Genomic DNA, 21476 nt, shown 5'->3' on the forward strand with positions numbered 1-21476 from the left:
GGTCACTGAGAGGAGAGGATGTGATCAAGTGAGTTAAAACAAGTGGGGAAACATCTCTGCAATCATGATTTAGTATTTCTCCAGGTCTGCACAAACAGGAGTTCTCATGGTCCTGTCCTGGGGTCCACAATGAATCTCCTCCCCCAGATCTGGGTTTTTAACACCACCCAAGCCCCAAGCACAGCAGAATTTACATGGCTGCTCTTTTTCTTCCAGTTCTACTTGGCGTGCAGCTGATTTCACTGACCTGGTGGATAACAGCACTTCCAGGAAGCAGCTGGGTTTAAAACATTTTCTGTGGGTCAGTGCAGCAACTAGAAATCACATCTCCCCTCCAAATCCAAGATCAGGCAATGGGGAGAAGTTAAAAAAAATAAAATCAAAGTTCCAGTTCTGACTGTCTGTTATGCCAGTCCACTCAGCTCTACCGAGGGAGTCCAACAGCTTCCTCTAGATGCCACAAATTGAAATTTTCTTCCAGAGGTGTTTCTGAATACAGTCTTTCTCCCCTTTTCCCTTAGAAATTTTTATTCCATTTTTATTCAAAATATTTTACAATTCAATGGAAGAATTTATCCCATCTTAATCCAAAGGATTTACAAACAATTGGAGGGTAATGTGACAGTAATATTGCACCCTTTATACTGCTACACTGCATTACAGAAACATAATAATAAAAAAATAACTGAGGAAAAAAATAAAACATTCCACAAGAGCAACTCTTCTACCTTAAAATTAGTGATTGCTTATAATTTGAATTTTTTTTTCAGAAAGTTCCACCAGCCCAGCAAGAGGAAGTGTGGTGATATATAATCACTTTTATACTGCTACGCTGCATTATAGAAACATAATAATAAAAGAATAACTAAGGGAAAAAATAAAACATACCACAGGAGCCACTCTTCTACCTTAAAATTAGTGATTGCTTATAATTTGAATTTTTTTTTCAAAAACTTACACCAGCCCAGCAAGAGGGAGCATGGTGACCTGCATACCCACATAGGGAAGTAGATGTCTGTAAATAATTCCACCAAACCAAAGGCAACACCTTCAAAATTATTTTTAAGACACTGCTTTAAGGTGTCTTAAAAGACTGATTTTCAAACAACTTTTATCCACTTTCAAAACAGGTTTTGTCCTGACAATTTCCTTAATAACTTTCATTCCAAAAAATCTTACTTTTGCTAACCATAAAAGCCATCATACATTTAAAGTTTCAGTAATCTGCAGCTGTCTTATTTACACAGCAGTGGGTGACACAAGAGGGTTCTCATGCTCAGTTTCGAACAGAAGTTTTAACATCTCTGGAACACTGGAATTAGTAGCCAAAAGCCCCTTTGCTTATACATTAACATGAGTGGTTTTTAGACAGAGCTACAAGTATCAAAATATTCATCTTGTGCCAGCCCGTGTGTGAGAGGAAATCATTTCACTGGGCAGCTCAGCCACCAGTGACTGGCACATGCACCCAGAAATTTGTCATTTACAAACTCTAACAAAAAGCACAACTGGAAGCCAGCCCCAACACTGAGCAGTGGGCGAGCAGCTGACTTTCCCATTTCACGGCTGGATTTCCCAGGTCCTGAGCAGACACAGAGCCATGACAATCAGTCCTCCCTGCAGTGACTCCTTTCCCTTTCCAGGACCTGTACATTTGGCTGTCGATTATAGACAAGCTTTGGCAGGTTCCTGTGGCAAGCAAGCTTGGAGTTAGTTCAGTCCCGCCTTCAGAAAGGAGACTCATGAAGGACAAAAATTTAAATAAAAATGAAAAGGGGGGAGGAAAAGAAAAAGAGCAAGAATATTAAAGCTACAAAGGCATTCAATAAAAAAGTCAGTCTCTAATAAATGACCAAAATTATTTTCTAAGATTTGCTACCCCCTGCGTACAGTCAGTTCTGCTGCCCACGAGTCCCTTGTACAAAACTTAAACACCCTCAGTGTTAACCAAGCCACTTCTGACCCCACACTGTAGAAGGAACAGCCACCAGAGCTGAGAGCAAAACTTGGTTGTTGGAGGGCACGGAGCGACGGGAGCTGCCTTCGATAGGAGATGCTGAGGTAATGCTCAATGAGAGCGGTGGACGCAAACAAATGAATCGTAGCTGCAGGCTGGAGTAATATCAGGTGCATCTCTACACCCCGAGGGCTCAACTCCTACACGCTCAGGTCCCTCCCCTGGAACAGCCTCCTGCAGTTTCACTCAGGGCTCAGCAGAGAACAGGTACTGCTCTCTCAGCAGTGACAGCTCCAGCGCAGCGCCCGCCCGGCGGCTCTCGGACACCCCAGTGCCCGGTGAGTACATTGCTTTAGAGCATTTCTTTCAATACAACCTGCTCGGAGTAAGGAGGAAATCTGAGGTGCTCAGTTCCCAGCTGTCCCAGCAGCCAGGGTTACTCCAGCAGGTGCACTCACGGCACCGGTCTCGGCTTTCAGCAGAAAGTTTCAACAGGAGAGGGGAATATTTCAGTCTGAGAGAAAACCTAACTCTTAAAAGTTTTTACAATAATTAACTCTTGTTGGTACAAAGGGTTTTCAACACCTTTGATTTTTTTATTTTTTATTTGGGGAGTTAATATACTGAAGTATGACAAAAAGCTGTATTGCTTAAAATTGCTGTGTTTGCTGTGCCAGCTCTGCTTCCTAGAGACACGTCAGGTTCATCTGAAAAGCTTGTATGAGAATAATGTGCTCCAGCTTTGATTTATTAATTTTTCCACCTTCTGGAAATTTAGCAGAAAATCAGATTGTTTTCTATTTTCTAGTCAATTAGAGTGTATTAAGTACATTGATTTATTAACTTGGTATGTAGAGAGATTTTTATTTCCTACCCCTGCTGCCTTAGCAAGTTGTTTCATCTGTGTTTCGGAGCCTCTCTCGCACACGGACACACACACACACAGAGCAGTTCCCGTGGGTCTGCACCTCACACACACACACTGCCCTCCCTGCCCACCCCTCTCACCTCTGTTTCCTCCTAATTAACAATCAGTTGTGTTAAAATTTATCTTTCAGTTTCAAGGACCTGGAAGTTTAGAAGGGAGGGGTGGTTAATCTCTGGAAAAATCTCAGCTAGAATAAAACTCACAAATCTTGTTCTTGCAACACCCTGGGTAGGTGACAATGGCATGTCCTTGGGTTATGCAATAATGCCACATCACAATATTTTAATTACAGTATGCCCTTCAAAATGTTCCACCCCAGTGAGTCCTCCTGGTCAGAGAGATCCACATCACCAGAAGGAGCCTGCAATAATAATGGGGTGGGCATGAGCAGCTGTTACGTACTTTGCTGAAGCAGTGTCCTAAAAAGAAATGTAATTACTGTCCCTGCTTGTAATAAAAGACATTTTGAAATTTCCTCTTTGATCAGCTGGGCATCTTAAACAACTTAAACTACTTAAAACCCTAAAAAAACAACCTGCACAGATCTATAGGCACATATCTGTGTGTGTGTATGAATACACATGTGCATATGTGTGTACACACTTATCCCCACGGACATTTTTTGTTTATATATTTACACACAATGTTCAACTACATTCCTGTTTTCTGAACGTGCCAACAGGTTAAACACAAGGAGGGAGCAACAAGCTGCTTTTAAAAATAGAAGGAAGGAAACTTGGAGCAGTCAGTCTCAGGCTGGAAAGGGCGACAGGTTCGAAAGCCATGAGGAGGTTACTAGTGACAAAAACAAACAACTAAGATAACCTCAAGTTTAATCAAGATTATCTGAATAACTTGTTTTCAGTAAAAATATAAATAAATAACACTACTGCATTTCAGAACTAGAGAATTACAATAATATATAACCATCTGCATTTCTACAAGCAGGTCTACAGGAAATAAATTCTCAATCTAAAAAAACAAAGTTATGTAAAAATTATCCTGCTGTTGGAGATTTTTCCCCCTTTTTAAAAGATATCACAAGTGATGGCATTGAAGTTAAAGGAAAAAGCAACTACTTATTTTGATATTTTCTTTCCAATATTAAATTCTAACTTTGGCAACACAAAACATACATTGTACAGCTGTAAGTAACATTATTTATATAGGGACAGTCTTAGTGGGTTACACCTATTTTAAACCATTAATGTTCTTTTTGACTGTGTGATCAAATAGTTTTAATGCTTTTTAGTAATAAAATATGTCCCTCTGCCAGACACTCCTGTGTCTTAGGGACCAGAGGAAGAATTATCCTACTTGCCTAACTTTAGAAATATTTTATTCCTGGCATTTTTAAACCATGAGAAAAAAGGGATTAAATAGTAAAAGAGAGAAAGAAAACATTCACCTGGCTGGCACTGACCTAAGTTTAGGAAAGGTAAACACCCTTTAAAATGAGCTGCTCTCTGCACCTCCCAAGTCAGAGCAGCAGGTTCTGGAGCCATCAAAACAAATTAAATAGAAAGAAATATAAAGCTGTTGGAATGCTCTCCTGCTGGACCCACGGCAGAGGAGCTCCAAGGCTTGAAATTTCTAACATGAAAACTGCAACAACGCATTTTATCTCGTTAAGAAATGATAGTTAATACTCTGTCCAACAGGAATAACTTGAATCAAAGTTAAATACCAAGTACAAAGTCAGAGGGGGGAGGACAGGACACACAAGAATTTTCATTATGAAGCAAAGGAAAGCTGGAAGAACAAGGAAATCTAATTACCATCCCTTTATTATAAATGCTGCACCTGAATGCAGATTCGGACGTTATCATAAATGCTTCACCTAAGAAAGCAATGAAGTTTTGACAACAATATCTTTTTTCAAGAATAATTAGTACAAGCACTTCCAAGAAGATATAAAGAGTAACAGGTACAAACTGACTAGACCGAGTCCATGGCAAACTTTCCACGCTAGTTACACATCATTAGTTAAAAATAAGTGCAACAAGCTCACTTAAGGCAGAAGAAAAAGCCCAGTTCCCTATCTCGACCTCTCCTCCTGTCTCAATATTTCACTTACTTATTTTTAATGTAAAAATATTATTTTTAATATTTCAAAGGATTTCTAGCTATTGTTATTTTAAATATTTTAAAATACAAGGTATCATTTTTTAAAATTTATTGTACTACCATTTCAGCCATACTCCAATGATGAGACTTTAACATGCTAATGTATTTTTCCTTGTTGCTCTTACAGTATCAGAATCCAACTCAAACAACCTCATTAAAACCTAAAAAACAAAAAGCTGCTTCTCTAGAAATTCCTTTTTCATTAATCTGAAGCACATTTAATCACTTGTTAATTTTAGGAAAAAGCCTGATTATTTTTTTCTACTTGCAGAGCAGCTTTGCATTTTTAAGGGTGCCTTCCCAATGACTATTTTAACAAAATTAATACTTCTATTACATCAGAAACAACATTTAATACAATTTGCTAGAATTACTATACCTGATGAGCCAAGCAGCAATTCTGTAGCTTTCCCTTCAGTTTTCATCATGTGTTGCCTGTCATTTTCTGTTAAATAATCTCTGATTTAAGAAATGCAAAACATCTCTACTTCAACTAAAATCTCACAGCACATAATTACCAGCAATTCTTTTCATAAACTTAGTATTTTAATACTACTAATTCAAACTTCTATGTAAAAAGAATTTTTTTTTTAAAATGGAGCTATCTCGTCACTCTTGCAATTAGTATTCCTGTAGTTTCGGGTAACACAATAGATACAGTACGTGGTTTTGCAACAGTCATCATTTTGATAATGATGCTTGTAGTTCATGATGAAATCATCAGTTTTTAGATCTCTGCCATAACACATCCTATAAAATCATGAGAACTTGACTCCGAGAGTTTCTCACGCCTTCAGAATCAGTGAACATAATGGAACAAGCCGGTACAAGCCCTCCTGACTTATCTACCCAGCGAATCACTGGGCTGGATAAAGTATCCACAACCTTCGTTTTTCCAAAGAAAGGCAGACAGATCCTTCCCCTACAAATCAATTACTGTCAGACACCTTTTCCCCCAAGTTAATACACTCGGGTGCCCGTGCTAACTGCGTGCAATCTGTGAGGAGCGACGCAGCAGGATGGGAGATGTGTTTATCAGGCAGAGGATTCCATTAGTCAGACACTGCAGCGCTCATTTCTCTTAATTGAATTAGGAAGAGGAAGAAAATCAGTGTGGTTTTATCCTTCGAGAGATTGGGCACTTTTGAGGTATCCATTGAGACTGGGCTGTTGGGAAACGCCACACCAGTGAAGACAGGGGTTGGTCAGTCTCAGAAAGAGCCCAGTCAGCCGCCCAAGAGCGACCCATCCACCCCACCCTTGTGTCACCACAGCAGGAAATTCCCTCCTCGCTCTCCCGGACCGGCCCGACAGGCTCGCCCCACATCCAGCCCCTGCCAGGACCTGCCTCTTCCCATCCCACCCACTCCACTCCTCTCTCAACAGCTCCGCCTGGATTTCTACTTTCATCTTCTCAATGAATGTTCCTCCAGCTTTCAAAGAGAACTCCCCTGAGCCGGCAGCACAGGCAGGTGACAAGTGCTGCTGCTGGAAATTAGGCCACCTGTGTGACTGTGTTTGGGTGCGGGAGGATGCCAAAGGTCAATGCCCATCTAACTCCAGCCTGACATCCAGCTTTTTTATTTAGTTTTAAAATACCCCAAAAACACAACATGTGCAGCATGAGGGGGAATGCTTTTAAGAGAAGGCACTACTTTGTGTTTAGCTCCAATGTTCCACTACAGCTCATTTTAAACTTTGTGTTTCAGTTCCTGCACTGCCAGTGGCAAAAGCCTTGTTTTCCGGCACCCTCTTCCCTGAGACACCACACGAGCTGGCTGCTTCTCCTCACCTGGGAAGAAGGACTCTAGAAACCTGAAAAACCGGAAACATCACGAGGCTAAAACTGAGGGAAGCCAACCACAAGAAAGTTTTTATAAAGAACCATTACACTTAATTGTTTAAAGCAGAAAAAAAAATGAGTCTCCTCAAAGAACGTAAACCCAAGAAGCCTCATTACATCCCAAGACCACCAGGAAAGCCGTTCAAGTACAAGTGCTTCCAGTGCCCCTTCACTTGCAATGAGAAATCTCATCTCTTTAACCACATGAAGTATGGCCTCTGCAAAAACTCCATCACTTTGGTGTCGGAGCAGGATCGCGTCATCAAGTGTCCAAAGGGCAGTTCCCTGGAGCCCAAACAGATCAACCAGCTGGAATCCAGCGTCAAACCAACTTCTTCTAAATCTGTCACAAATGGACTGTCAAGCCTCGATTCAAAGCCTCAATATTCTTTCACAAAAGAAGATGCCAAGGAAAACGTTGAGTTACAAAACCAGGCAACAAACGCCGCAATTCAAGGACAGAAACCTGCGATTCCAAAGGAATTAAGCCCTGCCAGCTCCGCAGCAGAAGGTGCCATCGGCGTGCAGCCCCTGATGGAGGGCATGGTCAGGCCCTCGGCCTTCGTTCCCGTCGGAGAACACCGCGACAGCAAAGGCCCAGAAATCACCGAGGCATCTGAAATCCTCTCCCTCTCTAACAAAAGTTCTTTTCACACCAAGTCTGCGTTTCATGCACCAGCTCACCCGTGGAAGGCAGGTTCTTTCCTCCCAGACTTTCCACATAAAGTTGCTCCCACGAAAGGCTTTGGCTCCATTTCACCTTACATGCAACCAATGATTCCCGAGTACTCACCCCATTTCTATGAGCACCGGCTTGCTATCTACACACCTTACCTGCTCCCAGGTAACGCAGAGTGTGAAAGCTCTGCTCTCTCTGTCTATGGAACACAAGATCAGAGACACTTTCTTCCCCACCCTGGGCCACTTCCAAAACCCCTAAATCCATCAGCGTATGAACACTATCGATTGTTCCAACAGTACCACTCCACTCCACCGATACCATATGGATTTTGCAGGCCAACAGATCCTCCATTTTACAGATTTTCACACGTAGCTGGTATTAACAGGGATCAAAACTCTCATCTGATGGAAGAAACCACCTTGCTGTACCCAGCTTCTTTAAGCCCTTCCCAACAATACCCTCTAAGTTCACATAAAAAACCAGCAGATTATGAAAAAGAAATGACGTTATTGCACGCCAAAGGTAACGCTAAGGATGACCAAAACGAAAGAGAGAATGCCAAAATGAGCCCTCTCGCGGGAAGCGCAGCAACAGGCTCCCCCGGCAGACCCAGCCCCACCAACTTCACCCAGACAAGCCACACGTGTGAGGGTTTGTTTGACCTCTCCAACAAGTCATCATCCACATCCTTGGGCAAGTATGACCAATCAGAAGAAAACTTCACAGCTTTCAGACCTGTGAGAAAAAGCACGGACCAACCGCCTTCCCTTCAAGGCGTGCAGGCACAGCAGGAGAGAGGGGATTCACCTAACAGGTAAAATAACACTTTGCAAATTCTTCTCAGTTTTACCAGGGGCACGCAAAGACAGATGGGCACATTTCATACAATGCTTGTTAGATATACTTAGATTTACAGCAGTGAGTTAATATGTTATGTACTAACTGTGCAAAGCAGTGAGCAGACCGTTCATTCTCCTTAAATGTGCCCGAATTTCCACCGTGTCTGTGAACTTCCAAGGTGTTTGAGTACCTCAGGGAATTACTTCCATTACAGTGATGAGTATGGTGAAAGGGATTTGGGGATTTAAAGGAGAAACAACAGAGTTGTCGGACTTCTAGCCTAGAAGTCTAGAATGTTTCCTCTTCCTGCCCACTTCATCAGCCCCAGTTGAAAAGAGCAATGGATAGTAAATTCTCTTTTCTCCTCGTTTCTTTCAGCATCAATGTCACTGATGAAGACTCACACACACAGACTGATGGTCAGAACAACGCGGGCTCACTGTCCAACACGGAAGAAGACACAGGGATAGGTCCCCTCAATCTTTCAAAAAAGCCCGACACAAGCACAGGACCTACTCATGAGCACATGTACAAAACCCCATCCAAAACAGACAGGCAGAGCTTCCTGGAAATGCAGGACATGCCCCTGAACCTCTCGGTGAAGGACTCCTGTAACACAGCCAGCCTGAAAACGTCCTTCCACAGCCCATCCCATGATAACACCGCCGCCGCTGCCGCCGCCGCTCCTCCAAACGCCGAGAAGGAGAGCTCCGGAGCGGAGCCATGCGTCCCCAAGAACCCCAGCAGCAGTGCCTGTGACAAACCCTTCGCAGCCCAGCGTGGTGAGGCTGCAGACTTGGGGCTCATGGAGAGCTGTGACGAGCAGAAGCAGACGGCAGCCGTGGCTCTGTGCCAGCTGGCCGCCTACAGCCCCGGCACGGCCCGGCTGGACGGCGACGGGCACGGCACGCAGGACGGGCACGGCGCGCCTGCAGAGCCCGCTTCCCACACTCAGGATGCTCCGTGCAACCCAAAGGGGAAAGGACAAAAAAGGACAAACCAAAAAGAATCCACGAAATCCCAGCAAGGTGCTAAGAGGGTCAGGCCCAATGACTGCAGCAGAGTCTTCACTTTAAGGAAGAGAACAAGAGTGTCCTAATTCTCCTCCTTTCAGTGAGTTTCTGGTTACCAGCATCATCGTGAAATTTCTACAAACCCTCACTCATTGGGCTTGGCCCGTGACAAGACACATTCAGTCTCTCCATTGTAAATAATGTTCATAATTTTATATTAATATTTTTAAGTAATTGAACTTTGCCTTGTACAAGCTCAGGTTTTGATGAGTGAACTTTTGCATTCGTTACTAAAGCCAAAGTAAATTAGATGAATCTTCAAGGGGTTTTTGCAATTGTATGATATAAAATAACTTTTACAATTTCTTTTCTTAAAAGACATTTAAGCTCTAGAAACAATATTGCTCAATAGCATACTGTCATAGTCTTTTTCCAGCCTTAGCTTCATCTAATAGGGGGGTTTTTTGGTCTTTGTTTTTTTCCTTTGAAAACCTTTTTATGTCACTGTGCAGTAGTTTAAACAAGCTTAAGATGAAAACTGGCTTTTTAGAATATACTGTAAAAACTGCTCTGTGTATGGATGCACTTTGCCATTCTGCCCTAAGAGAGAACAACAGACCAAATTTAGTTACTCAGAGGCAGAGGCCACTTTAAATAAACTGCCCCAAGCCTGTGTAAGCGACCTCTTCTCGCACTGACTGAGACCAAGATTCAAGTCAAACCAAAGAAAGTCTGCACGGGTTTAATAAATGCAGTTTATGTTCAACTTTAAGTAAATGGCTATGAAAACAACACTGAAAAGATGAAGAACTAAGCAATCCAGGTGCCTGCTTTGCTGAGGTGAGACAGACACTGGGCAACCTTCAAACTCCAGGCCTAAAAAGTTATTTATATAATTTATTTCACCTGAGGCAAACTCTCCTGGGGAAGGTCTTGTTTCAGTACATGTGTTTCACTCAGTATCAGTTTCTGTGTCCTTCTACATACAGCCATAAAACTATTTCCTACTTCTATATCTGTGTATATAAACTGGCAATTTTTCAAATAAATCTCGTGATCGGTAATTACAATATATGGAAAGTCATTAATGAACACAAGTACATTTACTACACTACCTATACTGAGGAACAGTTACAGAAACAGAACAGTTGTCAATTTTCAACTGGCAAGCAGAATTTTGGGACCATATCAATTCCAAAGAAAAGGAGCTTTCCTCAGTGATGGAAATTTATTACGCAGGTTAATTCATCCATATTTTAATTCTAAATAATGAAGCTCAGAATTCCCTCTGCCTTAAAGCTGCTGTCCAGCTTGTCCAAACTGCTGCAACAGTTCAACTAAAACAAGGCTGATCCCTGTGTAAATTTGCACAGTGTAAGGAGAACAAACCCAGAACAAGCATTATTCCCCTAAAACCACAGGAATACATTTCTCATTGATCATTACTCAGGTGAGGGGCATCCTCACCTGCCTGAACATCACTAATAGGTATAAACCTTCTTAAGGAAGTGGGGCTGCATTCAGCACAATGCAGAATTCCCAGAATTTTTTTTAACTCATGTTTTGTGCCGTGCTGCTTTGAGCCAACAACTCAGAGCATTGTGACAAGTTTAGTAATTAAATAGTAAAGGACAGAACTTCAGTTTCTGAGGTAAGGAACAAAAAAAGACACACTGGTCTTTAATTTAATCCTTCATAGAGGAAAGCTTCTCTCACATTATCAAAAGTCAAAAATATCAATGTGAGTTTGAAAAAAGGCAATGTAGTAGCACAAGAAGCCAAATTAGCTGAAATGCCAATAGCAGTTGGCATTCAATGCCTCAGTGTGAGGTACTGAGCTGTACATCAGCACGTGACAGAACAAACTGAAGGAGCTGCTTTCCAGTCCAAGATTAAAGCTTCAATCTTAGGGTCAGATGCTGCTAAATCCCTAATTTCCAAACATGAAATTACAGAGTCATGTGTCACCACTGCCACTCTTCACGCTATGGGCCTCACTCATCTCTGAAAGCAGAAAGCTTCGGTTATTATCCACAATTTTTTAAAAAAATCTTGTGTATCTCTTCACTTGGTAATTTGAATTTCTTTAAAGTGAATGAAGAAAAACTTTTCGGTTTTTCTTCCACAGAATTCAAGGATTTATTCTCCCCCATCTCCACACAAATATTATTTATAAAAATCAGCTCCAGTGATGATCTGATCTGCCTTCTTCAAATTAAATAAAAATCTATGTCATGAGGTAATCTAGATTCCCTGACAGAGGTGTGCAGTTTTGGTTTTGTGAGAACTGAAGTACAGATTTACCCTTTCATAAATTCCCAGCTGTAAGCTGGAAGGTTTTTAACTGCTTCACTTTTATCATGCAAGAGCAAAAGTAATGAAAAAATAGAAACCAGCTGAAGGCTCACTGCACAAACTTTCTTACATGCAGCACATGCTACAATGGACATGAACTCCTTCCATGGAGACAGAGTAATAAACTGTATTAAATGCCACACTTTACAGCACATCTTCAAACTAGAAAAGATTTAGCACCCTGACTAACTAGTATGAAGCACCAGCTTTGAAGTATTTTTTAAATTTAGTGTTCAACTTCTCTGTTCAACACAGGAGCACCAGATGGGATCCAAAGAACCATCTAGAACAGGCCACTGCTGTAAAAGCACCCAAGGGTAGATGTCAACTGCTATATTGTGCTTTTGTCATTCCCACTGTGTATGGCATTGACCAAAATTACATTAATATCTCTCTAATTCAATGTATGTTGATAACTAGAGAACACACAAAGAAACAATTCCTTTGCCCTGTTCTTTTTCTTTCCATCCTGCTATTTCAAAAACCCATTTAAAACATAAACAGTTCATGTATAAATTACATGAAACTGGCCTTTGAAATTTAACCATAAACAAACAGCAGAAGCTACTGGCTTTAAAGTGCAAGTTAGTCATCAATTATTTAATATATTCTGCTTAAATAATGACACTGACACAATATGGAGACATGCAGAATTGTTTTATACAAGTGTACAAAGAAACATGGGAGGGAAGAAGAAAGAAGAAAACCCCAAGAAATTAATTCCATTTTGGAAAGAAATATTTATTAAGTATAAAAAAAGGCACACCCAAGCCAATGCTTTAGACTTAAATATCCCCATGGGCAAATGTTTTACTGTAGAACTCAGTACTTCAGTCATCACCCAGCACACACACAGGAGCAAATCCCAGTCTATTGCCACACATTTGGTGCCTAATAATATAAATTGTTATTTCATGAACTTACAGTCAGCAAGTCCAACTCACCATCTGAGATTCTGGAAGGGAGCAGCAATCCTCTCCTGCCCAGCTCAGCCAGGGCCAGGCACCCCCCGTGCCACGCGTTGTCTGTTTCCTGGAAACTGATGTCAGAACAAAAGATTTTGTTAAAACTGGCCCTCCCTGTCAGGATTTCATTTTTATGGCAAATTCCTAACATTTTAAAAGAGCCCTAATCCAAACCATCATGTTCTTATTGTGTTATTGATACCAGTGGACTTGTAAAATAGAAGAATGACAAGTTGGACATGTTTTCCTTCCCATTTATGCAACATAAACAGTGCTATTAATATGATTAAATAAGCAAAAAACTTATTTATGACTATAAATGTAACTCAGTAAAGAAGATTCAATACCAGAAACTCACAGAGAAAAGGAAAACAACTTCCTAGTACATGGGCAAAAGATTTACCAAACATACCCAAAATAACTAATGGGTTTAGTGCCAAATGCAGCCCTTAACTTGCAAAAGAGGTTCAAATGGCAATTCCCAGCAAACCCATTACAAAAGTTTATGAAGTAAAGGAAATAGTGGGTTTTATCCATCTTTAGAAAACATAAACCAGAGAAACTTGTAGTGAACACAGCAAAAAACCCCCAAATGGCAAACAATTTTTAGTGGACTGGCAGATAAGGGGGTGAAAAGAGGAAAGCTGACATGCTGCAGGATTAAATCTGAAGAGAGTTCATTCTGTATTAGACTAGGAGCAGGAATCTGAGAAGAAAACACTGGACAGCCAGGCTAGGTCACATCCAAGCTTCATCTCTCCCAACACCACCTCTGAATTGCAGCCTGAGAGCGGGTGCTCAGCCAAAGACAAGCAGGACCCCCATCCCCTTCTTGCCCCCCTGGCTTTGGCAATTGGCAGCACAGAGACAGCTCAAGCAGAGGCTGGAGCCAGATCCATTATTTAATAACCTCTGAAGGGACTCTCTTCCATTAATTTGTATAATCCCTTTTTGAACTCCCTTTACACTCCTGGCTCCCATAACATCCCGTGGCAATGACTTCCACTGGTTAATTATAATTGTGTGGAAATGCACTTCCTGCTGCTTCCCTGCTCTGGCACCAGGGAGAGAGTGAATCGTAAACAGCCGCTCGCTCTCCCTCCTGCTGGCCTATTTACAGTGGAGATACAGCCAATCACACCCCTCCACTTTTGCTTCCCACCTGTAAAAAGCTCCATCAGTTAAACCACTTCTCAGTGATTCAGTTTTCTCTCTTCCTTTCCTAATCATTTCCAACATTACATTTGTCTTGTTTGCCCTGGCAGCGGCTGAGCGCTCCCCTGATGCACTCTGACAGGTCAGTGGCTTCCAGGGGTTTGACATGAGCAGCATTTAGCCCCAAGTACCTCAGTTTGCATGTATTAGACGTTATACTTTACATGACATTTATTGTCATAGTACTTCACCTGGGCTTCTGTAACACTTTCCTTCCTGTCACTTTTAGCTCTCACTACATTAAATCAACTTGGAATATCAGCTGGTTTCCCCAGCCCCTCATTCCCCTTCTTTCAAGGTTTCTTTATGTGTATGCTGAACACCACAAGGCTCATACCCCAGTGGAACTGTGCTGCCAATCTCACTACACTGTGAAAAATCATCACTTGTTTCTTCCCTGACTCTTGTCTTTTGGTAAGTCTACATAGAACAAATCCTTTCTTCTTATCCTAAGAAGTGTAACAAGAGTGCCTCTGATGAGCAACTGATTTATTCCTATTTTGGTCACTAGATATTTAGTGCAAAGAATCCAACAGAGGTTCTCTCTGTCCTTGCCTACGTTTGTTCCCAGGTGCTTCTGAAGAAAGGAGGTCACTCAATTGCTAGTTGAATTACTCATCCCTATGACTTGAAAAACAAGGAAAGAAAACACAGTGAGTACAGGTCTTTGAAGCTCCAGGGATAATTGAGATCAGCAGCACCTCTTAAATTAATCACAGTAACACACTGAGGGATCATCTAAGTGGATACTTTCCTTGCAAGTCTTTCAGACTTTATACCTTCTTTTCTTCTGTGCTATCCTTTGAGCTGCCATCCTTTATTTGTACTCACAACAAAAGTGAAAATGCTTCTTAAAACTGGGGACATCTGAGTAACAAACTGCTCATGACCAGCATTTCTTGCCAATAAAGAAACTCTTTTTGTTACTGGCTTGCCCTAAACCACTCGTTTAGATTCCAGGCACTCAATGCAGCTGTGATGAGCAATTTGGTATTGAACAGAAGTCCATGATACGTGTTTAATTTTTTGTTTAATGACTTTACATGCTCTACAGGAATGCAAAGCCATGACATCCAACACTAAAGTGCACCAAAAGAACATCCCACAGCCCTGTGTGCCCCAACCAGAGCTTCCACTGGCCCCAAATCCACTCTGACAGGGCCAACAGCAGATCCCTTAGCCAGAGTCTAAGAACCAGCACATTCACTCCCCAAAACACTTCCAAACTCTGGCACATCATGGAGAAGCTTGCAGACAAGAAGCACACTTTTTGTTCAGGTAAATATTCTCACTATCCACAAGGTCCCATGGCAAGAAGTTTTTACAGTTTAACTGTGGGAATAACACCACTGTGTCTTTATTCTGAATCTGCCACCTGATGCTTGAGTTTGCTTTCAGTAACACAAAACCTAGAGGGCAACCACAGCCACACCATTCCCAAGTGCATAAACCTCTATTATACCCTCTGTATTCCTCATTCTCCCTACATGTTTCAGCCTCCCCTCACACAGAGATTGTTTCTCACCTCTGGTGAACCTCAGAACATCATTTCCAGTTCTACTGGGTTTCTAAGGATGGACACTAAACTCAAGACATGAGCCTGAGCACACTAGGAATCTCTAAAGTAGCAACTTAATGAGTATTTATTTAATTTTTCCTAAGCTTAACTTCAGTCCCTGCACATTACCTTAGTATGGGGTCAAGAGGATGGATCAGAAATAATTTCTTTATTCAATACCCTTAGCCCATCTGTGCCTTCAAAAGATTTTGAAATCTGAGAGAAGGACAGCAAGAAAATTTACAGATTTTTAGACCTTTCTTCCTAACTGCTGTCCCCCTGTTCCACAAGCAGACATGCTTTAGACATGTGTAAAGTGTGAAATAAGATTTTTACCTAAAACAGTCCAACAGAGACCCAATCACATCATCTGCTAATTCTTTTGGAAGTCTTCCAGTTATTCTACCAATTCTACAGAAGAAGAAAAGAAAGAAGCACACAATGGATCATTAGTACTACAGTTGATTGGTAAATTATAAGAAAAAAGTTAGTTACTGGAATCCTCCTGACTTCAAGATGCCACCCCACTGCCCTAAGACTGATTCCCTTAAACAACAATCTCAAATTCATAAAAAACTACACAGCAATGAACCTCCCACAGAAATGCATTTTAAAAGAGAGAAAAAAAAGCATTTAAGGAATGTTTCTTTGCACCCTTCAAATCTTGTCTTACCCAGAACATCTATTTCCAAACCCACCTGAAATTCCCTGAAAACTGACCTGAGTTTTCATCAGCAAAAGAGACAAATGTGTCTGTGCACCCACCCACCACAGGCTGTGCTAAAGCCATTTGCAGTAACAGCAAATATTGGCAATACACCCAAATTATCAATCACGGGTTACACTACATTGCTATATTGTTTACAGCAGTAAAAATAGAAGATAAATAAATACAGAAATATCCTGCTTACATGTTATATATTGTTTACATGTATTGTTTGCAGTCACCATAGCAAACCTACCCTTTGGCTGCAGACCACCTGACGATGGTGTCTTTGTCTTTCAGGCCAACCAACAATTGTTCTGCAAATAATTTCATTAAAAAAGAAAACCAGAATATTCTTATTTAACAACAGAAAAATTTCTTAAGATGTTCAAACTTCATTTGGTTCTTTGTAAAAAAATTTTTGTATCTACATTTATTCTATTTGTCACAGAAGCACGACTTGAAATTAAAAACCAAGGAATATGTCAAAATTGTTTATGGAAAGAGATTGAAATTTTAAGTGCTGTAAAAGATTCCAAATGGAGGTCATGGTGCTTTTAGCAGAGGTTCATTAGATTATTCAGTTATAAAAGTCTTCTGATGCAATTTTTGCCTATTTATTTACAGAATATCCACCAGCCAGCTAGCAGAGGACATGCTGTACAACTGCATATTAAGAAACAAATGCTGTTCCTTTGATACTACCACAGCCTAAAAATTAAACCATAATTCTTCAGCTTTCATCTGACATATTTTTTTGTTGTGTATTTTATTATAAATTTTAATTCATTTGTGAAAGGCTCAGGGCATCTCTTTTATATAACTGGATAAAACTGGTAAAACATATTTCAGTATCTTTCCACCTCCATGGCCAACTCCCCAGCAAATGCTCCAGTACTGAGTTTCTGACTGAGATGCTGAAATCCAAACCATTTGACAAAATACCATCTATTTTAATCAGCTGCACAGACTGAAGTTTTAGAGTCTTTCCAGCTGTTCACACTAGCACAGATAGCCACATCACTTTTTTTAGCCTCAAGCAGATCGTTTTCCAAATTATGTTTAATTTGCAACATGTAAGAAATGGGTTTGTAGAGAATTTTTAAAGTTTAACAAAAAGTTTATATAGTATGTGTTTGTATATAAATTTTGTATTTGTATATAAATTTAAAATTTAAATTTAAAAGACAAGGGCATAATCTGACAGCAGCATTGCAATGATTTCTCTCCAGCTTTAACACACCTACAACATTTTCAATCTCTCCTGGAATGTCATATTCCTCATCATCATCATCAGCTTCAGCAGCAGCAGCAACTTCTCTTTTTTGGTTCTGCACAGCAGCACCCTGAGCCTGCAGGTTGGCAGCCAGAGACCGACAGCCACGCTGGTACCTGCAGAGCAAAGGCACACTTGAGGGATTTCTGATTTCACTTCCAGCTGCAGCAGGGACACACTGCCACAAAGTCTGTCTGCCACCTTCCTACACCTCCCAGGGCACAGCTCTCCAGTTAGTTAGTGGCTGCTTGAAAGGAAAGGGAGAAATATCCCATTCTCCTTGCTCCTGACCCAGTTGTCTGTTTTCCAACGTGAGAAGAGCCAGACTATTCAAATAGTTCCTTTTCATTATCCCTCCTTTCCTGTTTCACTATAACCTATTTTCCACTGCTACACTGCTAACAACAAAGTGAGACAAAATTCCCATGCCCCAAAAGTCTCTCCAAAAACTAAAAAAAAAAAATAAATAAAATCAGCTTATTAAAAATTGCTTTTTAAATCTCAAAGCCAGCTTAGTATTTTCTGACCAAGCTGTACTCGAATATTTAGCCCGTGGTGTAGATGCATTCTCACAAAAGATAGACTTTACATGCTAAACTGACTTTTGCCATGGGGCAAGGTACATTCTCCACCTAAAAAGAATTTTCTATGCCTAAGGATGTTCTCAAAAGCCAGTAAAATAAATACAATAAAAATAGTCACCAAGGGAGCCTGCAATTTTAAAATATCAGTGCGAGAAATCTAAAAAAGAGTTTGCCCTCTGGCAGTAGGTAAAACCAGACACCAAAACCTGACTAATATGCAAAACCAGAGCGGGATTGCAAACCACTTTTCCCCTGTGAACTTTCTATTGAATCAGGGTAGGAGCAGGTAATGGAAAAAGTTATGTTCACTCTTACAAAATTGTACTAAATCAGCTTCAGGAACAAAGGTCGCCATCTTCCCGTGTTTAGTGAGTTATGCATTATACAGGAACAGGCTTCTGCTTGTGCAACGTGCAAAGTTAGATTTGGCTTGTCCCAGCACTCATTTATGTACCAAAATTGACAAAAATACAGGAAATTAAATACAGTGGAAGAATCCTCCTTTTTCCAAATAATGCAAATGAAGAACAATGTTCATTCCCACAAGGATTTCTTTGTCTTTAAGGGAAGGTTAAGAGGAGCAGAAGGAAAATGTATGGATTTATGTATTTGTAGTGGGTTTTGTGCTTGTGGATTTTCCTTTTTTTTGAACTTTTCAGCTTTAAACTGACCTCCACTTTGCCACCTTTGGTTTCACAAATGTCAGCCCAAGTCGCTGGACCAGTTTCATGCCCAGCTTGCGCAGAACCATCTGATTGCTTTCTGACAGCTTGCACTTATCAAGACACTCCAGAACAGTAGCAGCTGTAAAAGAAAACAAACACACCAGAAAAACTGCTTTTAGAAACACCCTGGTATGAACATTTGAAAGTTTTGACTGCTTTTTAGGAGATTTCTGTTTTTAAAGAACTACTGAAATACAAATGCCCCGTTACCTACTTGGTGGTAGATGACACTGGTCAAACAGCTGCAATATCCTTCACTGCCCAAACAGGAGAGAGAGGGCTTGAAGGATTAGTTTTGATTCTGAAAACTACAATCTACATTCTCTGAGTGTTTATGCCCCTGATTCTCACTGGAAGCAACTCATCCAAGCGTCTTTCAGAGTCCAAGAATTTTCAAATGGTCTAGCAGAACCACAAGTTAGAAAAGGTAATTCTTTTACACAGAAGAATTCTTGCACACTGAGGAAGCTTTCCCTTTCCTCATTTAGTATTCTCAGGCAGTACCAAATCCTGACACAGAAATTTTTATGATGATGGATGTCCAGAAACATTTAGACATGAGAAACACTGTGGATGTGTAAACAATCAGCCACAAAACCTCTCATTTGGGCACATCAAAGGTAACAAAGTTATTTGTCCAGTAAGTAAAAAAAACACAGAGAAAGGAGAATCTTGGGTTAATGAGGATAAAGTTCCAGGATTCAAAATTTTCACAAGGAAGCCATGGCTGTTACAAACGAAAAAAGCCCTTTTGCAGTTTCATTAGGGTGAAAATAATTCTTCAGAAGTTGACCATTAGCTAATAGAGACTAATGAGTCAGGCTCTGAAAGAGCCACTGGGCTTCCAACTGCTCAGATGGAGCCATAGCAGCCAAATCCTCTGCAACCTCCTTCCCCAGCCTCATATCAGGGGTTTCAAAATACAAAGAGATCAAAGAAAATGCAATTATTTCAAAGTCTGAGACACTGTAAGACATGAGTTACAAATGTGTTACAGTCTTTTTAAAGAGTGGTGATGCATCCTGATGTACTGAAATTACGAATTAAACAATCCATGCAGACAACAAGCCAGTGATAATTATTATTACTTCAATACCTTCCAGCAACCTGGATTTTTTGCAGTTATAAAAGCCCAAAAGACTGATAGTTCAGGAGGAAGAGGCTGCAGAAACATCATCATTCACAGACAGAAAATAAATTAAGAATATATAAATAAAGGCCTCTTCCAAGTCCTGCCAGCTCTTGAATCACTAAAATATCTACAGACCCATGTAAATTACTCCAGGGCTAGTGTTTGTTTTTAATTCAACGTCTATGTCACAAGTGACTTCAAACAGGATCTTGCTTTGACATTAGCCTATTTTTTTTCTGTTTCATCCTCAGATCTGTTATAATTAAAAATCTTAGCTATTTTTTGTCTCTCTCATTTTCTTATCCTGAACAGTTCCCATCAGAATACCTGCTTCTCAGCTGTCAGCTTTCTAGATTTTCTAGGGTAAATTCACTCGTTGATATGCCCCTGATTTTTCTGTTATTACCAGACTCATAACTACTCACTATTCTTTCTATGCCATGGGCCAAAGCTTCTGATTTTACCAGCAGGGTTAATGCTGTGAGCTCAATATGCTCCTTCCATATTGTGTTGTACTGTGGTATTTTCTAAATTCTGTCATTTTCTGTTGCACTGTAATTTTCCCAGCCTGTTGATTTTTCTGCTTCTCTGGCAGCCTCCCCAGTGAATTCTGCTATTGCAGTGCAATGGCATTCCCAGTATTTGCACCTGTGTCATTCCATGCTGTTTGTCTTCACTATCTTATCTCCATCATTACCCATCTCTCAGGCATTTGCTAAGGAAGTGTCTGCATCTCAGCCTTAGGAACTGGGAGAATGACACTTTCCAGCACCAGAACTAAAAAGATTCTTCTCAGGGCCAAAATAATTTCATGAGTGAAATCACAAGCACTCTAAAGTGAGTCTACATCCCTGCCTGGCTCCTGTGAATGGCACAAACCCCATTTCTGGTACTTGGATAAGCTCCACCAAACTGACCAGACCTTTTGCAGTGTTTTGGAACTAGCCAACATTTTTCCCTGCCTCCCCTTATTGCTATCAATAAGGCCCAAGATCACACTGCAGTCAGTTCTGATCATATTTTAAGATTCACCCCAAGACAAACATAATTCCAAAATGCAACTATACTGCTCAGAAACCTCCACACCCTCTTTTTCTTTTTTTGGCTTCCTGTCTATCCCTAATTGCACCCAGTATCTCTTTTCACTAAAAAACTTCTCTTATTCCAGAATTATCCCAACATTATTCCAGCTGTTTCCAGTACACAGTTGCTTCTTAAAACTTGGGTTTTCTGAAATCCTGTGTTTGTATTAAAACTTTAAGAGACTCTGCAAAACTTCCAGCAGCAATATGTACAAAACCAGTTTATGCTCAACTGAATTTCCAACAAGTATTTTCCACATCTAACAGTTTATATGTTCTGTGTTCAGCTCCTGTATTACAGCAATGGCCAGTGTGATCACCTGCCAAATCCTCTGATGTGCTGCTCCAACACAACATTCCCTGGTGGCATCTGCTCCTCCCTCACAGTCATTTCTGCTTTTGCTGCCCTCATTTTCCCTGCTTTATCACTGTGGATTTTACTCCTTACAGTGCCACTTGTCACCAGGTTTAATCTTCCTTTCCCTTTT

The 21476-nt window shown here is 40.7% G+C and overlaps 2 protein-coding genes across 2 annotated transcripts in view; one reads left to right on the forward strand and one right to left on the reverse strand.

The window, feature by feature from the left end:
- The window catches only part of TBCD (tubulin folding cofactor D), a 121156-nt gene that overhangs the window by 82562 nt on the left and 17118 nt on the right, over positions 1–21476 (reverse strand). The window contains exons 9-13 of the mRNA XM_068209342.1: positions 18721–18853; positions 17433–17581; positions 16446–16506; positions 15820–15894; positions 12690–12784 (exon numbers count right to left, since the gene is read on the reverse strand). Coding sequence (XP_068065443.1) covers positions 12690–12784; positions 15820–15894; positions 16446–16506; positions 17433–17581; positions 18721–18853 — 513 coding nt within the window. The remainder of the gene's footprint in view (positions 1–12689; positions 12785–15819; positions 15895–16445; positions 16507–17432; positions 17582–18720; positions 18854–21476) is intronic.
- Positions 1471–10460, forward strand: ZNF750 (zinc finger protein 750). The gene is made up of 3 exons (XM_068209328.1): positions 1471–2295; positions 6722–8351; positions 8756–10460. The coding sequence occupies exons 2-3, from the start codon at positions 6931–6933 to the stop codon at positions 9474–9476; spliced, it is 2142 nt and encodes a 713-aa protein (XP_068065429.1). The 5' UTR covers positions 1471–2295; positions 6722–6930; the 3' UTR covers positions 9477–10460.

Source organism: Anomalospiza imberbis, chromosome 19 (genome assembly GCF_031753505.1).
Source record: "Anomalospiza imberbis isolate Cuckoo-Finch-1a 21T00152 chromosome 19, ASM3175350v1, whole genome shotgun sequence".
Lineage (NCBI taxonomy): Eukaryota > Metazoa > Chordata > Aves > Passeriformes > Viduidae > Anomalospiza > Anomalospiza imberbis.